Genomic DNA, 18,562 nt, shown 5'->3' with positions numbered 1-18,562 from the left:
CTTAAATCAAACACAGAATATAGGGAGATATATATATACAAGCCTATCTCGTTATATAAACCTAGAGGCCCGGTGCACGAAATTCGTGTGTATGTGGGGGTGTCCCTCAGCCCGGCCTTCGCCCTCTCGCAATCTGGGACCCCTTGGGTAGGGTCCCTAGGCCTGGCTGGAGGTCAGGGCCTATCAGGGCTTTCCTTCCCCTGGCTGACAACAGCTGACCCCACCCCCGCCGCTGCCACTGCTTGCCATCTGTGTGGTGCTGCCCCCCTCCCCCACCACCGGTAGCCTCCCTCTGCGGGTGACAGGCATGGGGTGCGATCACTTGATTGCCCCACCAGCCAGTGGCCTGGGCCTCCCTCTGCGGGGTGATCGTGGGGCGATGGCAGAGCCTGGCACCAGGGCGTGTCATAGTGTGGTCGTCAGAAGATTGTCTGGACGGTCGTTCTGTTCAGTCATTCAGTCGATTTGCATATTACGCTTTTATTATTACAGATGTTTACTGATTACTATGGCATTTCAAAGTGAGTTACCAACATCTAGTCCTTCTTATATCCTATTTCCTACAGGTGCATACTAAGGCAAATCTTTATTTGATATATTCAATGCATTCCCAAGGAAGGGCTTATCAGAGTTTACATACAGTCATTACCAAAGTTTCCTTTTGTTTGCCTTTTATTCTCTCTACCACTTTATTTTAGGGTGGTGGTACACCTCACTGTATCAGCCTTATTATCACCATGTCCTCCTCGGCGTGCTCTTTGCTTTAACTCTTCGTCAGTCATCCATTCCTATGAATTTCGTCGTCTCTCCGTAATATTTCTTGTATTTTTCCTAACATGCTTAATGTCATGCTCTGTCTAAAGTATTTAATCAGGTTCTTTCTCTGTCTTCATTGTGAACCTGGCCAGGTAATACCAGTCTACACTATTGCCAGAGAAGAGTTTAAAAACCCAAATCAAATTTGGGTTTTTAAATAATGCAGTGTTAAAATAATTCAGTGGTTCCCCATTATGTTCAGGATAAAGTCCCAACTTCAATGAGGCCCTATGTGGTCTGACTCCCGCTTACTCTTCCAGGCTTATATAGCACCACTGTCTTCCCCTCCTCCTTCCCTCCCACCAACTGTATAGTGAAGTGTGTATAGTTAAGTGGGTTCCAATCCTGCCTCCGCCACTTACTAGCTAGGAAACCTTAGAAAGTCACTATGTTCTCTCTGCCTTACTTCCTTTTCTATAAAATGAGGGACCCAGTAGTTTCTAAGTCATATAGCAATTTGATAGACTCAACAATTTAATACATGTTAAATGCTTATAATGGCCTGGCTGACAGTAAATAATTAATGTATGTCTGTGTTTTGTGTCTTGCTATTAATTGTTTTTAATCTACTCGAAGTTCATCAGAGATTATCACCACTCTCATTTCTTCCTTTTTGCATATGCGGTTTCCCATGCTTAGAGTCACCCACGCCACCTTTACCCGACTTACCCCTGCTGTCTCCTGAGCTTCAGCTTGGATAGAAGCCTGTCAGGGCAGCTAATTCATTTAGGCTCTGAAGGCTGAAGGGAAGGCGCCCGGACAGCGTCGGCTGCTGACAGTGGAGCGCTTAGGCCAGGCCAGGGAAGAGTGATTGCAAATGAGAGCCTTCAGTTGCAGGAAGGGCACAAGGCTCGATAAACGAACATGCCTTCTCTATGATTAACGCAAGCTCTGAAAGCGCATGAGGAAAGATGAGGTCCTTTGACTAACAGCTCTTTCAAGACCCTTCTTCTTTTTTATAATATGTTTTTATTCATTTCAGAGAGGAAAGGAGAGGGAGAGAGAGATAGAAACATCAGTAATGATGAGAGAGAATCATTGATGGGTTGCCTCCTGCACACCCCCTACTGGGATCGAGCCCACAACCCCGGGCATGTGCTCTGACTGGGAATGGAACCATGATCACTTGGTTCACAGATTGACGCTCAACCACTGAGCAACACCAGCTGGGCAAGATCCTTCTTAACTAGTCTTCCTACAAAGTCACCCTTTGCAGTTCTCAGTGGTGCAGATTATATACCTGCATATGATTGAGAGATGACTGGGGTTTAAATATTCCAAAGACCAGAGAGCTTTTCAGAGCATACCCAGATCATTGATTCTTAAATAGGGGCCCAAATTGGGGTGGGATGGGGGACAGGAGGAAGTTGGGGAAAGCCACATGCACCCCACCATCTTGAGAATCACTGTACCTAGTAAGAGGTACAGTTTGTGGCAGTGAGGCGCACACACAAAGGATATGAAGTCTACAAAAATGGTTGAGCACTGTGATCACATTACGGTCCATTTGCCTCATTTACAGATGAGGAATCTGGCCCGAGGTTTCACAGGATGGACTTTTCCTACCACACCAGGCAGCTCTTCAGACCTCATTTTGTACCCCTAAGACCTCTGCATTGCAAAGTGCTTTTTGGCATACCAGGTCCAATTTTTAAAAAATTTTTAGTAACTGAGAGCTTTTTGATGGGTTTCATGTCAGACCCACTCTGTTATGAAAAATGCAAAAAGTAAATGTGAGCAAGAAGAATAGGAGAACTTGTCAGAGTGACATGGAAGTAGCTGATAACACGAACAAATACTGAGCAGTACTGGAATGATTTAGCACAATTTAGTAATATTGTCTCAAATAGGTAGTACATTTAATTAAGGCACTGTATTCCAAGTTGACTCTGTGTGCTTGTAATTTTTCCAGGGACAAGATGAAACCATTCAATTTAATTTTAGGGAAAAGTACAATACATCTTACAGAAAGCTTAGGAATTAAGTTCCGAAACTGCTCTTAGAGTTCTGGCGTATTCCACAGATCTTAACAGTTCATTCTCATCCCTTCTTCTCTGGGTAATATATGGATAGGTCCAGAGGTGACCCTGGGCTACAGCTGGCTCCACATTTTTATTATTTAAAATAACACTGTTTGTTTTTTCCTAATAGGGCCTGTGTCCCCTGCAGAGTGGCTCATCATGTGAAGGAATCTCTGCTTGATGTCACCCTACTACTTTTCACATACATTACACATTGAGAAGGTCGTGAGCAACAACTGTCACTCTCCGAGGGTGGAAACTGCCATGATTCACAAAGACAAGAAGTAGTTTTCCTGTAATCACAAGATGACTCAGGTTAGTTGCTTTCAGCTATTACTACAATTTAAATAATCTGAGGTTTTTGGCCATGTCCACGTTTAGTAACCCTAATTAATCCCAATTCCTATAATTTTAAGTTTATGACCATAATACAAAGTTGCAATTTATTTTTACACTAGGTAGAAAAAATAATTTGAAAATAGTTGTATAGACAAAGTTAAAATTAAAAGAAAATACAGTATTTAGGTTTTTTTTATAGTGCAAAATGCTTGTCTAGGACTTAAAAAGCAGTGCTAAATGATATTTTTTTATTATACAAAAGTTTGCAATATACTGTAATTTGTACTTGAAAGTAATTATGTAGATGTTAAGTTTGAAGAATCGCCTATTAAAAGCTAAAAAAAAAAACCCTATGTATTTTATGATCCTATCTAATAAAGAGGGAATATGCTAATTGACCATCACACCCTCACAAGGATGGCAGTACCCAGAGCCAATAAGGAGGGAATATGCTAATTGACTGTCACACCCTCAAAGATGGCAGTGCCCACAACCACAAGATGGCGGCGTCCAGTCCCCTCAGCCCCACCGGGGCGGCAAGCATGCAGCATGGCCAGGCCCGCCCCCACGCGGGTCCAGCCACTCTGTGCGCCTGCCTCTGGAGTCCCCCAGTCCCCTCAGTCCCCCAGCCACCCAGGGCCGGCCTGAGGCACAGACAAGCCTCGGATGGCAGCTGCCCAGCCGCCCAGGGCCACCCAAGGCTCAGGTAACCAGGGCTGGCCGATGCGTGCACTGCCGGCAGTGGCAGCAGCAGAGGTGTGATGGGGGCGTCGCCTTCCCCTGATCACCAGGTTGCCTCCCGCCCCTGAGGGCTCCCAGACTGTGAGAGGGGGCAGGCCAGGCTGAGGGACACCCCCCCCACTCCAGTGCATGAATTTTCATGCACCGGGCCACTAGTTAAGTATAAGTAAATTCTTTGAACTGTCCTAACTTGTATTTTTACTTTAGAATTATAGTTTAAATACATCTTTAAAATGTAAAGCAGTTTTATTCCCTCATTTTAAATACTGTGTCTTCTGTGGTATTTATAGTAGGAGAACAATTTAAATTTTTTTAGTGATAGAAGTGTGGCTGTTGCATGCCTAGGGGGTAGCTCTAAAACAGGCCTCTACTAGGGCAGGAAATCTGTTGTCTTGCATAGGATGCTCAGGAAAGAGCTCATTGAGCCATTGATTCTAATTCTACAGTTAACTACTGAGTGACTGCCCTGGGTTCAGTTCCTTCCCTCCAGGATCTTTTAATCTAGTTGGGGGCATATACAGAGTATAGAGTTCAAGATGGTATCAGGAGAAATGCCCCGAGGGTGACAGAGATAATAAATACGCAGCACACAAAATTACTGGGAGAGATTGTTTTTAGCTATAGTTACCCATGAAGTCTTCATGGAGGAGGAGGAAGCTGTGCTAGACTTTGATGGCCAGGTGAGATTTTGGAGGGGGTAGGTGATAGGAGAGCATTTCGGATGAGAGAGAACCGCCCGCTGACTTCAGCGAAGACCTCGATGAGGAGCGATAGAGGAGTTTATTGGCCCTCTGAGTCGGGAAGGGTAAGGAGTGGCTCACAAGACTTCAAGGACTAGTCTCAGGGACCGGAAGCAGGACACTCTGCTGCCATGTTTTGTTTTGTTTTTCCTCTCCATTTGTCTCTTACTCTGTTTGCTCCCCTGACTTCATTTTCTTCAACTTAAAGACAGGTCTTTTCCCTGTGGGAGAAAATGGCCAGTGGCAGTCTGACCTTTATGCCTTTCCTACTGTCTGTGATGCCGGAGGCAAGGCCAACATTTCTTTGGCTCTACACTGAGATACCTCGAGGAAGGGCTCTGATTGGCTCAGCTTTTATCACCTGGCCACACTTGAACCAATGATTGTGTCCAGGAATATAGGATACCATGATTGGCCAGGGCTAGGTCACGTGCCCATCCAGGGAAGGCAAGATACAAATTATCCGAAGGGGGAAGGTGAACTTGGTTGGACAAATAAAGACAATAGATATTCTAGCCTACTCAGAGTTAGATATACCTAAAGTGATATTTTAATATTGTAAATCTAACCATGTTGCCCCCCAACTCACCTACCAACTTAAAACCTCTTTCTATTGCTCTTAAAAAAACTCCCAATTGGATGAACTGTTGAACAAAATAGATCCAGAGGCATAGAAGCATGGAACAGACTGTCTAACTTCAGAGGGAAGGCCGGGGAGGGTTGGTGGGTGAGTGGGAAGTGATCAAGCAAAGAGCTTGTAGGCATATATGCATAACCCATGGACACAGACAATAGGGTGGTGAAGGCCTAAAAGAGGTCAGTGGGGGTGGAGGAACATATGTAATACTTTCAACAAAAAAGACTTTAAAAAAAAACTCCAAATTGGGTCTTCAGATTTTCAGTGCATTACTGTATGTGACTTCTCCTTACCTTTCAAATTATTTTTCCTTCTCTCATGACTCACCAACAAGGCATCAGCTACAGGGGTCCAGAATTGGACTGCACACAGATTAGGAAGCCTGGCTAAACCAAACCCTGTCTCCCTAGCTTCTCCTTGAACCCTGCACTTGTATTTTACTATGAGTCTTGCTAGTTTAATTACATTACCGAATTCTCAAGGAATTTGCGTATATAATTCACATGGAAAATATTGCAGGAAATTTAAATCCACAGTGTCAAAAATGTCATACTGGATAGTCCTCATTACAAATCAATTTCACAGTCAGCTATTCTGCAGTGAATAATCTTAACTGTAAAATATAATAAAACAAAAAAAATAGATTTCTATTGTTCCCACACTTTGAAATAGCTCTTTGAAGTTACCTGTTTATGGTAGAGGCCAGGCAATTGGGAGAGGACTCCGAGAACGTTCTCTGGGGGTGTTGTTCAGATACTACAAAATCTGAGCTGGTAGTGAGAGCCAGATTGAAGGGAATTGAGTTTTTGTTGATTGCCACTTAACATTTGCAAGTGCAATAACGTTTATTTGTTCTAGGTTCTCGAAATTGTATTGCCTGACTGATTTCTTAAAGGGAAACCATTTAAACAGACTAAGTCTGCTGAAAAAAAATATTTTTTTAGTCTACTGAGATTTTGATTTAAAAGAAAAGCACTTCGTGTTTGGGTTTTTCTTGTGTGTAGGCAGTTGTAGCCTGCCATATGTTTACTTGGTAAATTCTAGTTGAGGGTGCAATATAAGCTGTTTCAATTTGGGTGGAAGTTTTGTCAGACCTCACAAATGAGATCTGTACTCTGGTAGGAGTTTGCCAGATTTGCTGGGACTGTATGCAGGTCCATGGTAATTAAGGATAACCTACTCCTAATTTTTTTGAAGAGTGAATCCTAAAAGTCTCTTTCTTGCCATAGAAGGAATGGTGAAATTAGAATACAGCTGTCCCCCGTACCTCCTAGTGGATGCCTGGAACCATCGATAATACTGAACCCTATATGCGTTACGTTTTTTCCTGTACATATAGGAAGTTCACATATACACATATAAAGTTTAATTTATAAATCAGGCACAATAAGAGATTAATAACAATAACTATAATACAGTAGTTTGTAATAACAGTTATGTGAATGTGGTCTTTCTCTCTCTCTGAAGATCTTATTGTCCTGTACTCACCCTTCTTATGATGATGTAAGATGATACAGTGCCTTCATGATGAGGTGAAGTGAGGTGGATCTGATGGACAAAAGGATAATTCATATCCTGGGCAGGACGTAGGGGGATGGCAACAGGTTTCATCATGCTACTCAGAACAGCGTACAATTTAAAACCTACGAATTGTTTCTTTTTGGAATTTTCAATTTAATATTTTCAGACTGTGGTTGATCATGGGTAACTTAAACCTCAGAAAGCAAAACTGGATATGGGGGGGGGAGGGGAACTACTATATTGTTATTTGATGATAATTGTAGTAATGATGGTTTTAAGTAAGAGTCGTCAGTGGATGAGATGCTAAAACTGGTGGGTGAGAGGGTGAGAAACAGGATGTTTCCTTCTTAAGAGATTCTGTTGCCGGTGGAAAGAGGGTTCTTCCACGGAGTCAGAGAAAAGCATTTTGAGGGCCCGCCGCTAGGAGGATGAGGTGTTGTGGTAAGATTTATTGGAGCGATAGCAAACTGTCCCCAGGTGCCTGGTGTCTCCTCCACGACCAGATGGCTCCGCTCCACCCGCTGCAGAGTAAGTCCAGACTCTGGGGCCGTCAACCCACACTTGTCTTCACCAAGCCCGGGAGGACCAGGGCCCAGAGCTGCAGAACTTCTCTGTCTCGTTGCCCTGTCTGCACGTCCACTGCCCAGGCTGCACTGGGGCCGCAGCTGGTGCTGTGTTTAGGTTGCGTGGCTGCTGGGCCTGAACACAGCACCTGCTGCTACGGAGAGCGAATGCTGGAACCAACGGGTGAACGAGCAAATGTATATTCCCTGGGGCTTGGGAGAGAGCAGGCTTTCTTTCACACTCACCAGTCCCTCTCCTGGCTCTTAGCGGGCTTGGGCTGGGTCCTCCCTCTGTCCAGCTCAGTCTTTTCCCCAGGTTTTCCATGCTAGACTTTGCCCCTTTATGTTACCATTTTGGCTCCTACTGTGCATCCCCAAAGTTTTGCTGCATCATCTGGTTTATACTACGCATGCACTTACCCCCACCACCACCACCCCCGCACCATCTTAGGTTCTACTGCGCATGTGCCTAGCAAAGGCATTTCCCCTGATGTTTTTATTCCTCACTCAGCCATCCCGGCTAATGACTGATAGCCACTTCGTCCTGCCCACTCTGGGGATTCAGTCCCCTCAGCAGAGGGTGCAGCTGTCCCCTGGGGAGCCCGTCGGTGCTGTGGCTTCCTAGTAAGTCAGGCTTCTTGTCTGACTCGGCTCCCTAGTGAATCAGGCTTAGTGTGCGATTCCACTGTTCCCTTCCTTAACTAACTAGCTACCTACACTCACAGGATGCATGGGAGGCAACAGGAGGGCCGGGGGCAGGACTGGACTAGCTGATCTGCACCAGGAGGGCCACATGGGCTCTTACATGATTGAACTGACTTCCATACTGACTGGTAAAGAGCCACAATCTCAGCATCCGGCTATTTCCCTGGCTACTCCTCACTCACATGCCACAAGGGAATAACGAAAAGATGAAGCCCCAAACAGCAGAGACCTCTAAGACCTGCTCTTGTACTTCTCCCACTCCTTTCTGATGGCCCTTGTCCTGCAGAGAAGGTCGGGGAAGGCTTTCTGGAAGAGGCGATGCTGTGCCAAGAATGGATAGAAGTTAGCTAAGGTAAACACAGCGCCTGTGCAGGCCCCTGGAGGAGGGGGAATGAGTGGCGCCTGAGAAACCGTGCATCATTGAGTATCTCAGGCTCGGCTGATGCTGGCGAAGGATAGTGAGAAATGGCTTCAAGAGGCAAGTCGAGGCCAGGTCAGAAAGAGACTTGTACGCCCTCCTAAGACACCTGAACTTGATCAGACAAGTATGGAATGCCTGTGAAGAAGTCTAAGCTAGAAAGCAACACGATTAGATTTATATTTTATAGAAATAGTTGTGGCAGAAATGAAGAACGGGATTGAAGGGACCCAAAAACACCTGCTTACGGACTGTTGACGTAATTCAGGTAAAGAAATAAGTGCCCTTTCTAAAATAGCACCCATAGGGATGTAGAGAAATGGTTGGAATCCAGAGACACTGAAAAGGTAGAATCAGTCGGGCTTTGTGACTGGGTTGGAGTGGTGAGCTGCATGTTACACATTTTAAAAATCTGTTTATCATCAGAACGATGTTATCCAGTTGAATCTTAGGTATGTGCATCCAACATTTAGAACTGGTCTTGCACAGGAAATGACAATGCCTAGCTCATTCCCAAACCATTATTTTCTGAAGATTTGCCAGTAAAACTGATGCACTTTTTAGTCTTTTGACAGCTGTGGTGAAGGTTTTTCTCTTTGCAGCTTCTAGTAAAGATCAGCACAGCCTTGGGCAGTTGTAGGTTCCTACACGTGCCTGCTCCTTCAGCCGTCTCTGACCGGCCTTTCTTGGGGTGGCCCTGTCTCCCCAGGATGGACCATGAGGCGGCCCAGCTGGAGAAGCAGCACGTGCACGACGTGTACGAGAGCACCGCCCGCTACCTCAGCGACCTGCAGGGCAAAGCCTGGCCCCGGGTCCGCCAGTTCCTCCAGGACCAGGAGCCCGGCAGCCTCATCGCCGACATAGGTAAGGCAGGGCCGGCTGCGTGGTGAGAGATAGGTCCCATCGTGTCCTTCTTTTCAGAGTCAGTTTTCCTTGCTGTGCGAACCGGAAGTCTGAAATGGTGCCCTTGGCATGCCTGTAACCCAGCTCATTCCCTTTATTTTTTTTTTAAGATACTTTTATTGATTTCAGAGAGGAAGGGAGAAGGAGAGAGAGAAACATTGATCGGCTGCCTCCTGCACGCCCCACACTGGGATCCAGCCGGCAACCCGGGCATGTGCTCTGACCAGGATAGGTCTAGGCCAGTGGTCGGCAAACCGCGGCTCGCGAGCCACATGCAGCTCTTTGGCCCCTTGAGTGTGGCTCTTCCACAAAATACCACGGCCTGGGCGAGTCTGTTTTGAAGAAGTGGCGTTAGAAGAAGTTTAAGTTTAAAAAATTTGGCTCTCAGAAGAAATTTCAATTGTTGTACTGTTGATATTTGCCTCTGTTGACTAATGAGTTTGCCGACCACTGGTCTAGGCTCAACCACTGAGCCACACCCCAGGGCAGCTCATTCACGTTACAGCAGAAATTCATACAATCAAGACACAAAGTAGGAAACTTCCTCAAACTTACATGTAGACAGTGGCGATCTCTTCAGCGTTTGGGGGCACATCCTCCAACATCGGTTGACTAAATCAGGATTAACATGACTGCTTGGGAAGCTGACTGTTGTAACTTTAGAGACGGTCACATGTGTACGTAGCGTGTTCCGGTGGCTCACCTCGAGTGGCTCTCATGCCTTCCACAGAAGATCCAGAGATCACAAATTTCCTGTAACCTCTTATTAATCGCATGGATTTTCCCCCCTGAACTACTCTGTGGGTATTTCATTATTAGAGCCTGTCTTTGGATAGATCATGGCTTTGTAATCATGGATTTGCCTGGCAGATTTGGGCTAAGGATGTTTCTGAATTGAGTGGTAAACCACAGCCCCGTAGACCTAAGACTAAGGTCTGGGATCCCCATTTGAGGCTGCCCACCCGAAAGTGCATTCTAACAACTGCATGAAGATTGCACCCATGGAGTCCTAAGTCTGTACACTCTGCCTAATTTGACATGCACTCTAAGTGCCAGGAAGAGAAACATGTGTACCTGGCCAGGGCTTTTGACTTGTTGAAGATGGTGTGAGCAGTGTGGAATTTGGGCAAGGGGTGCATGTCATGTAGAAATAGAGAGTCTTTGAAAATATCTCTAACATGTCATTGTTTGTTTTTTTAAATAAATCTGGTTTCAGAAGATACAGTGACTTTGGAACTCTTACCATCCATAGTCCAAGCTACCAGGATCTTAAAATCAGCTGGTAGGAAAAGGAACTATTCAACCATGACTTTAGGACAACAGCATGTACATACGCTACTTTCTCATCCCTTACATCAGAAATTCCAAATGAAGTACCGATGGAAGTATAAGAAAATGAAATTATTAAAGAACTAGAGGACAACTAGATTATTTTTTAAAAATAAAATAAAAAAGAATAAAAGAATAATTTAAAAAGATAAAATAGCCCTAGCCGGTTTGGCTCAGTGGATAGAGCATCGGTCTGTGGACCAAAGGGTCTTAGGTTCAATTCCGGTCAAGGGCACCCACCTCGGTTGCAGGTTCCTCCCCAGACCAGGAGGCAACCAATCGGTGTGTTTCTTTTATGTCGATATTTCTCTCTGTTTTCCCCTCTCTCTTCCCCTCTCCCTAAAATCAATGGGAAAATATCCTCGGGTGAGGATTTAAAAAATAAATAAATAAAATAAAAAATACTCTCAGAGGCAAAAGGCCTTTCTCTGTATGATTTTTTTTTTTTTAAGTCAGAAAGCATTAAAAAATACAGTTGGTGGTCATTTTTCACAGTATTTATGTTCTATAAAGTTGCCAAGGACACTGACTTAGTGAATCCTGCGTTGTAACCCTCAGGGGAAGCACGGGACTCAGTTCCCGTGAACCTCTGCTCACATTTTTGTCAACTGGTCAACACCTCACCTGGCTCCATGTGTGTTTCTGTTTATTATTGATTTGCTAACAGTGAAATCACAGGCAGCAACCGTCTCTGATGCCTGGACAAAGCGTATGTTGTCCGTAAGGCCCGTCTCAGCCTTCCTGCGCTGAGAAACCGTAGGCAGCACGTCAGCAGGACGCTGACTTTTAAACAGTGAAGCCACCCCCAAAAAGTGCGGAAATGCGCACAATGCGTGCGGTGCAGAATACAAAGCAGAGGGAAAGGGAAGCATGCAGACACTGCTGGTCTCTCTGCGATCCTACGGAAGGTCAGCATTTAATGAGACGTTGCAGAGGACCCGGTTGTTGTGTCCCCGTGCTTGCTGCAGCATCGCAGATCTTCTGATTTGCTTCTTGCACACTTACGATAGTGGGGGGACGAGGCTTGGCCGTGTTCTGGCTTTCCTCATTAGGATAAAACCTTCCCCCTCCAGCATCTCCGTGTGTGCACTTAGGAAACGGATAACCGCATCAGATTTGGGATCTCCACTGCTATCCTTAAGCATGAATACCATTACAGAGGAATGTGGGATGAGTCATGCTGGGAAGTCTTCAGGAGATGCTGAGATTTTTTAAAAGACTTCAGTTTCCTCATTATTACCAGTTGCTCTCTGAACACTTCCTTCTAGCACTAATCATCCATAAATCTGGTTTTTATTCGTATTTTTGAAGTAATTTTCCTTTCATTTCTCTAAATGTAACCCCTGAGCCAATAAAAGAAAAAGCAAATAAAAAAACAAGATTTTTTTAAAAAAACATGACCATCATCTTTGTAATCAGGATTTCAGTTTTGAAACGCTCTGTGGATTATATTTTCCCCATGATTGCTCTTAAATATTGGGTACTTTTTCTCACAAGCATTCTTAGGAACAGTGGCCATGAGATCTGAAATATTTATAAGACCCCAACCATTTACATGGAAATACTAACATTGGAAATATTATTTTTTATTCCTAAGCCATCCACTGTCTCCCCTGGCATCAGCAAACCTTAATTATGCTTGTGGTGTCTCATGTAATTTTGAACAGCGCCTATCAAGGAGGAGTTATTTAAAAAGTGTGGCAGCCCAGCCGGCATGGCTCAGCGGTTGAGCATCAGCCTATGTACCAGGAGGTCACGGTTCCATTCACGGTCAGGCCACACGCCCAGGTTGCGGGCTCAGTCCTCAGTGGGGCGTGCAGGTGGCAGCCGATCCATGATTCTCTCTCATTATTGATGTTTCTATCCCTCTCTTCCTCTCCCTTCTTCTCTGAAATCAATAAAAAATATATTTTAAAAAGTATTTCAGAAGCCGCAAATTAATCATCTTTGAACAGTGGTTATATTTTAGAAAAATATGAGACAAAAATCTACAGGTAATTCCAGAAGGTACAAATCTCAGCTCTGTTGATATCTTTAAATATTTCTGAAAAGGAATTAGATGGCGTGTCTGTGCTGGAATATACCAGGTCCTGGATTTGGAAGGCTTTGTTTCCGGATGGTGATTCATTCACGGTACCATCTTCTTCCCTGTAATATCACTGAGATCTGATTGACCTCAATCTCTGGGCTGTGTAAATGTTGAATGACTTGGGTCTCTGCCATCAGAAAGTGAATGTCCAAAATGGTCTATTTAAGAAAAGAATAGTTCTTTCTTAAGTTGTATTCTGAGTCACGTGAAACCGAGCACTGACGATAGGGTGGATGAAAAACTGTTGAAATCTTTTTTTCATTCAAATAAAAATTTTTGAAAAGCCTGTTTTCTTTATAACCATTTAAAAGTTTTGGGCAGTGGTTTGTTTTATGTAACCAGTAAGCAGGAAGACTGTCTAGAGAGATAGCAGGAGAATAAAGGCCATAACATATAGATCTGTACATAATGAAATATGTATGTGAAGGCAGCTTTTGTAAAGGGACTGGACACTGTCCCTGGGATGCTGGGGACCTATCATTCCTTGCCATGGGCCCGCTAACAGCTGAGCTAGCATGCTACGCCCTATGGACATTACCTCGTTAAATGTTTAATAAGTATTATTTAGCTTTCCCAATCCCCTTTCCCTCTTCTATCTGAAAATATGTAAGGGCTGTCTGAAGGCTTTGCTTTTGCTTCTGTGTTTACCTTCACACCATGCTGTATTCTGTCTCAGTTAGTTAATATAAAGCTATTTCTGTTCTCGTTATCAGACAGGCTAACCGACATTGTCCCATTCTCCTTCAAGGATAGAATGTAACACAGTTTTTCTCTTATAGGTTGTGGGACTGGAAAGTACCTTAAAGTGAATAGCCAGGTACATACCCTGGGCTGTGACTACTGTGGGCCGCTGGTAGAGATTGCCCGGAGTAGGGGATGTGAAGTCATGGTATGTGACAACCTTAATCTCCCCTTTAGGGATCAGGGCTTCGATGCCATCATCTCCATAGGAGGTAAGGCAGCCTGGTTACACGTTCCCTCTTGGCCATGGGAATCATGTTGCGCGGTTGAGGCCATTCTTACGACCCAACACCCATGCTTTGTGGGAGGGTCTCTGTAGTTCATTTTATCTAATTTTTAAAAACATATCAACTAGTTGAATTATTTGACTAATCTCAAATGTACTTATGGTGGGGCATATAATTATTTTAACTAGTTAAACGTTCACACTGTTATTTTATTCTTTTTGATGACTCATTCCAGTTTTCTTTTGCTTATGAGTAAGGAAGTATTAGAGGAATTTTACTCATTGAAAACAGCACTTTGTTATATTGCAATGTAGCCAGGTCTCCCAGCATGAAGTGGACATTTCAAAGTCAGATGACCTATTTTAGGCCATGAGTGTGCTCTTTATTAGCAGAATATTGTAGGACTAATGCCACCTGGAAGGCTGTGTCCTCCAATCTGCCACTTGCTGGTAGGCAAGTCCCGGGGGGAGACAGCCCCACCTGGTCCCAGATTGCATTGTTTTTATAATGCCACTCAGCTCTCACTGCCAGAGATTGCTCATAAATCTAGGGAGTATGTTTCTCATATCCTCCCAGCAAGTGTGCCCATAAATACACATGCCAAAACTTAAAAAAAAAAAAAAAACACAGCAAAAACCCTTGCCTGAAATTTACACAGGCTCATTTTACTCAAAACACGCATTCCTGAAACCTCATAGGTTAGTCATATTTAAATATGCTCGGGGCCCTTGCTGATCTCATGGCAAATTCTTTTGCAAAGCAAATTATTTGCTCCAAAACACTAAAAATTGATCTATTTGAATATACTAAGCTTTATTAAAGCAAAGGGAACCTATATAAAATGGACTGACCAGATAAAAACTCGGCATAAAATGGTTTGCTCTCTCCTGAAGTAGATGAGAAGTGGATTTATGCAACATTAGATGGGGACTGTATCTTTGTATATTGAGGCCTGGATGCCCTAACCTTGGAACTAGTTAGGACCGGCAGGAGATGGTTGCCATAGAAACCTGCTCTGTAATAGCCCTGCTTCTTTGTAGTTGAAACTGTTAAGTGCAAAATGGGGACATTTGTTAAGACCTAGGATCTGAGAGAGGTCAGAGAGGAGGAGTCCTTGCTCGTCGCTAGTTTACATTAGTTTTAGGGTCTGCAAGGCCGCCTACGTCCAGGCCAGGCTGCTGAGCCCTGTCGTGGGCACGGGCTACTGACCAGCTTCCTACGCTGGGAAATGCTCGGTGTGCACAGGGTCAGGTCCTCCTCCGCCTCCACGTGAAGTCCCTGCCCCGTCCCAGAGGAGGCAGAGCTTACTGGTTGTCATCCTCGGATGGAAAGTCTTCCCTTAAGTGGAGACAGCCTGTGCTCTGACCATGATGGGACGGCCGCCTTTCAGTGCACGGGATGACACCCAGCTGGGCCACACCGGCCAGGGCGCCATACGTTTTTTATAAAATGTCACCTAGTGACATGTTTATGATGACATAAAGACAGTCCTGCTTGACTCTCACTTTAACTGCGCAGGGATTGAAAGTAAAAATGATGACCTAGAAGTTAACTTTTAAAAAAAATAGATTCCACCATTTTATATCACATTAACATTCTTAAAAATGAGAAGCAATCATTTGGACTTGAGCTTGACTGGCTATCTTTGCACTCTCTAAGTAGAAAAACATTTTAGCATTTTGCTCCACTCCTATTGGATTTATTAATTTTATTAACACTGAGTAGTGGTACTAATCCTTCAGAGCTTTAGAAGTACCAATCATTCATTAAAGTAATGAATTACTTCACAGGATTCTACTGGTAGCACTTGCCTAACTTAGTGCTTCCTTGCAGATTTTATCAATTCACATGGTTCGCCCTCCAGTTAACACAATTCATAGGATTTGGGAACTGGAAGAGATTTTATACATTATTCATTCGAGGTGTCATAGATGAAGAGACTTAAAATCCATCTAAGTTCAATAATTTCCCAAGATCCGTTGTCTACTAATTACAGGAGTCGGAGCTAGCAATCGTGTCTCTCCCAAAGCCATGCCTGTGCTATTTCTACCATTCGCCCTGCCCTGTAGGAAATACGGAGATTTTACTACATGCCCAAATGGCATCGCTGTTACATGGAAAGTACTAGCACATAAACGTGTAGGTTTATGTATGTACATACACATAGAGACCTGGTTTCTTCTTTTTGCAGTGATACATCATTTTTCGACCAAACAGAGAAGAATCCGAGCAATAAAGGAAATGGCCCGCATCTTGGTGCCCGGAGGCCAGCTGATGATTTACGTCTGGGCGATGGAACAGAAGACCCGGCACTTTGAGAAGCAAGACGTGCTGGTGCCGTGGAACAGGGCCTTGTGCTCCCGGCTCCTCTCCGAGTCCAGCCCGCCGGGGAGGAGGAAGCAGTGTGGCCATCTAGAAAGAAACCACCCCTACCACCCGCCCGGCTCCGGGTGCAGCTGCTCTGTTTGCTTCAAGGAGCGACGGGACTCCAGACGGTCCCACAGCGCCGACTATGAACCTGTCCGGGCCAGGACTTGTTGTGCCAGTCTTTCGAAGGAGGCCGGGGCAGAGAACGGCTTCTATAACACGTTAGGGAGATCTTTTCGCTCCTGGTTTTGCTCCAGATCTTTGGATGAGTCCAGTCTGAGGAAGCAAATGGAAAGAGGGAGGCCCTTGAAAAACACAGAAGGCTGGGCCGCCAGCACTATAGCCATCCAGCCTTCCAGGCACCCCAGTTCAGACAGGGATCCCCCAGAGCCATGTCCAACAAGAGAGCAAAACTCGGACGAGGACGTGTTTGTGGCAACTTCTCAGAAGCACTCGGAGTGGCTGAGGGCACCGGCCACGGGGCAACATCTCCGCGGAGACCCTCAAGGAGAGACGGGGAGCAGTGGGGGTGGGAATGGCCTGGGGGGCACCCAGACCACGGAGGAGTGTGCGGCTGCGGGCACGTTAGAAGAAGGGAAGCCTTATGCTCGTAGGGTACTGAGAAGGGTGTCCACGCTCGGTTCCACAGACTCCATCCCAGACGGCACAATGCCTGTCGAAGGACAGCAGCCTGACGTTTTGGACTCCGGGGCCTTTATGCGCTACTACCACGTGTTTCGAGAAGGCGAGCTCTGTGGGCTGCTGAGGGAAAACGTGTCAGAGCTCCACATCCTGAGCTCTGGGAATGACCATGGTAACTGGTGCATCATCGCCGAGAAAAAGGGGGCCTGCGGTTGACCGGATCCGCTCAGGCAGCTCCTCCAGCGGGAGCCACGCTCCTTGCGCCGGCGCTGGGATGGCTGCCTGAACTTGCACCCACTTCCATTCTTTTTTAGCCCACGCATGCTCTGGTCTGTCGAGACTGTGGGATGGTCATCTTCTGAATCTTTGCGTAAGCACAGAGCCTGGCATCCGAAGCATTGGGCGAAGGGTATGTGTGGTTCAGTATTGATGGAAGAGATCTGAAGTGCGCTTCAATACAGTTTGGGGTTTTGTCCCCCTGAAAGATGAAATTATGATGAGACGCCATGTGTAGAGTTTTTCAGTCCTATAAACTGATTTTAAAAGATTCTGTTTGTAAGTATTCCTTCCAAAAACGGCATTTTTACAAAGTTAGGGGGGTGATTTCTGTTTCTCAGAAGATATTTTAGGTCTGTGTGCCAGATAACAGATAAACCTGTTCTGTTGCACAGATGGAAATTGACCCTGGTGATAAGTTATGTTGTTGCCCAGGCCTTGCTTCAACTTAGAGTCTTCAGAAAGGTGAAAAACAGTAGAGAGAGAAAAGAAGTGTTACCGGACTTTTCAAAACGATAAGCAGTCTCGCGTCAAGCTAAGTGGATCACAAGGTTATCAATGTCACTCAGAAGTTCTTAAAGGCACTGTTAGCACAGAGAGAGGTGGCTGTGGGTACTTGAAGTTGGTATTTTTCTGACCTTGTTAGAGGCAGGAATATCCAGTTATGATAAGACCAAGATTGACTAAGGAAGAGTTTTCACCTAGAACAGTGGTTCCCACCTTTTTTTTTGGCCATGCCCCACCTAAGCATCTCTAAAATCCTGATGCCCCCCCACCCCCCGTGACATAAAATTCTTATTATTCAAAAAGTGAACTCCTGTTCACATGGAGGAAGCCTAAAAGGACATGAACTTGGCCTAAACAAGCTTCCAAAGAACATGGCATCCATGAAAGAGAAAAATAAAAGAGCGAAAGGATAGTTGAAGTACTGAGGAAGAAATCACTAAGAAATTGTTTAAAAAATAATAATCTGAAGTGATATAAAAAAAAGAGCAAATAAAGTTTTAAAACATAATAGAGAACTGAAATGCATAAATATGTCATAATATATATTTAGATACTGTGTATGAGGACCCCTAGAACCATAAGAAATGCAAAAAGTTCACTGTTGATAACTCATTCTCGAATTGCCCCCTGCAGGGCGCAGGGCCCATATTGGGAACCACTGACCTGGAATGATGATCTTCTTTGGACTGAATGGATATTTAGGAAATGAGAATCGGGGTGAAGCTCTCTTTGGCTCTCGGTATAAAAGACTGTTAAGGGATAAGATACGTGGCATTGGTGGGAGACCAGGTGTTGAACTTGTAAAAATAATACCCGGTATTTATCCTTTTGAAAGTGGCCATTTTGTTAGTTATATTAGACATTTAGCCAGAATCAAGTCCTATTCATTAAAGGTTGAATTCCTGCCACTTCACAGACAAGCCAGTAGATTGGGCATTGTGTGGCCTCTGATTAGATTTAACCAGGGGTCTGTTTAAATC

At 44.8% G+C, this 18,562-nt stretch overlaps 1 protein-coding gene across 5 annotated transcripts in view; it reads left to right on the top strand.

Annotated features, from left to right (window-relative positions):
- The window catches only part of TRMT9B (tRNA methyltransferase 9B (putative)), a 39,653-nt gene extending 21,855 nt beyond the window's left edge, over window positions 1–17,798 (top strand). For 3 of the 5 annotated variants that reach the window (XM_079779266.1, XM_079779264.1, XM_079779265.1), the window contains 4 exons: window positions 2,968–3,152; window positions 9,211–9,365; window positions 13,602–13,775; window positions 15,982–17,798. In XM_079779266.1, the coding sequence (XP_079635392.1) occupies window positions 9,212–9,365; window positions 13,602–13,775; window positions 15,982–17,015 (1,362 nt within the window). In that variant the 5' untranslated portion in view covers window positions 2,968–3,152; window position 9,211 and the 3' untranslated portion in view covers window positions 17,016–17,798. Of the gene's footprint in view, window positions 1–2,967; window positions 3,153–9,210; window positions 9,366–13,601; window positions 13,776–15,981 lie in introns of those variants that run through there. The other 2 variants (XM_079779267.1, XM_079779268.1) reach the window with 2 other exon arrangements.
- Window positions 17,799–18,562: the final 764 nt, after the last annotated feature.

Source organism: Cnephaeus nilssonii (assembly GCF_951640355.1).
Source record: "Cnephaeus nilssonii genome assembly, chromosome: 8".
Classification (NCBI taxonomy): domain Eukaryota; kingdom Metazoa; phylum Chordata; class Mammalia; order Chiroptera; family Vespertilionidae; genus Cnephaeus; species Cnephaeus nilssonii.
Note: the sequence above shows the minus strand (reverse complement) of the source record. Positions and strands in the feature narration are given on the sequence as shown.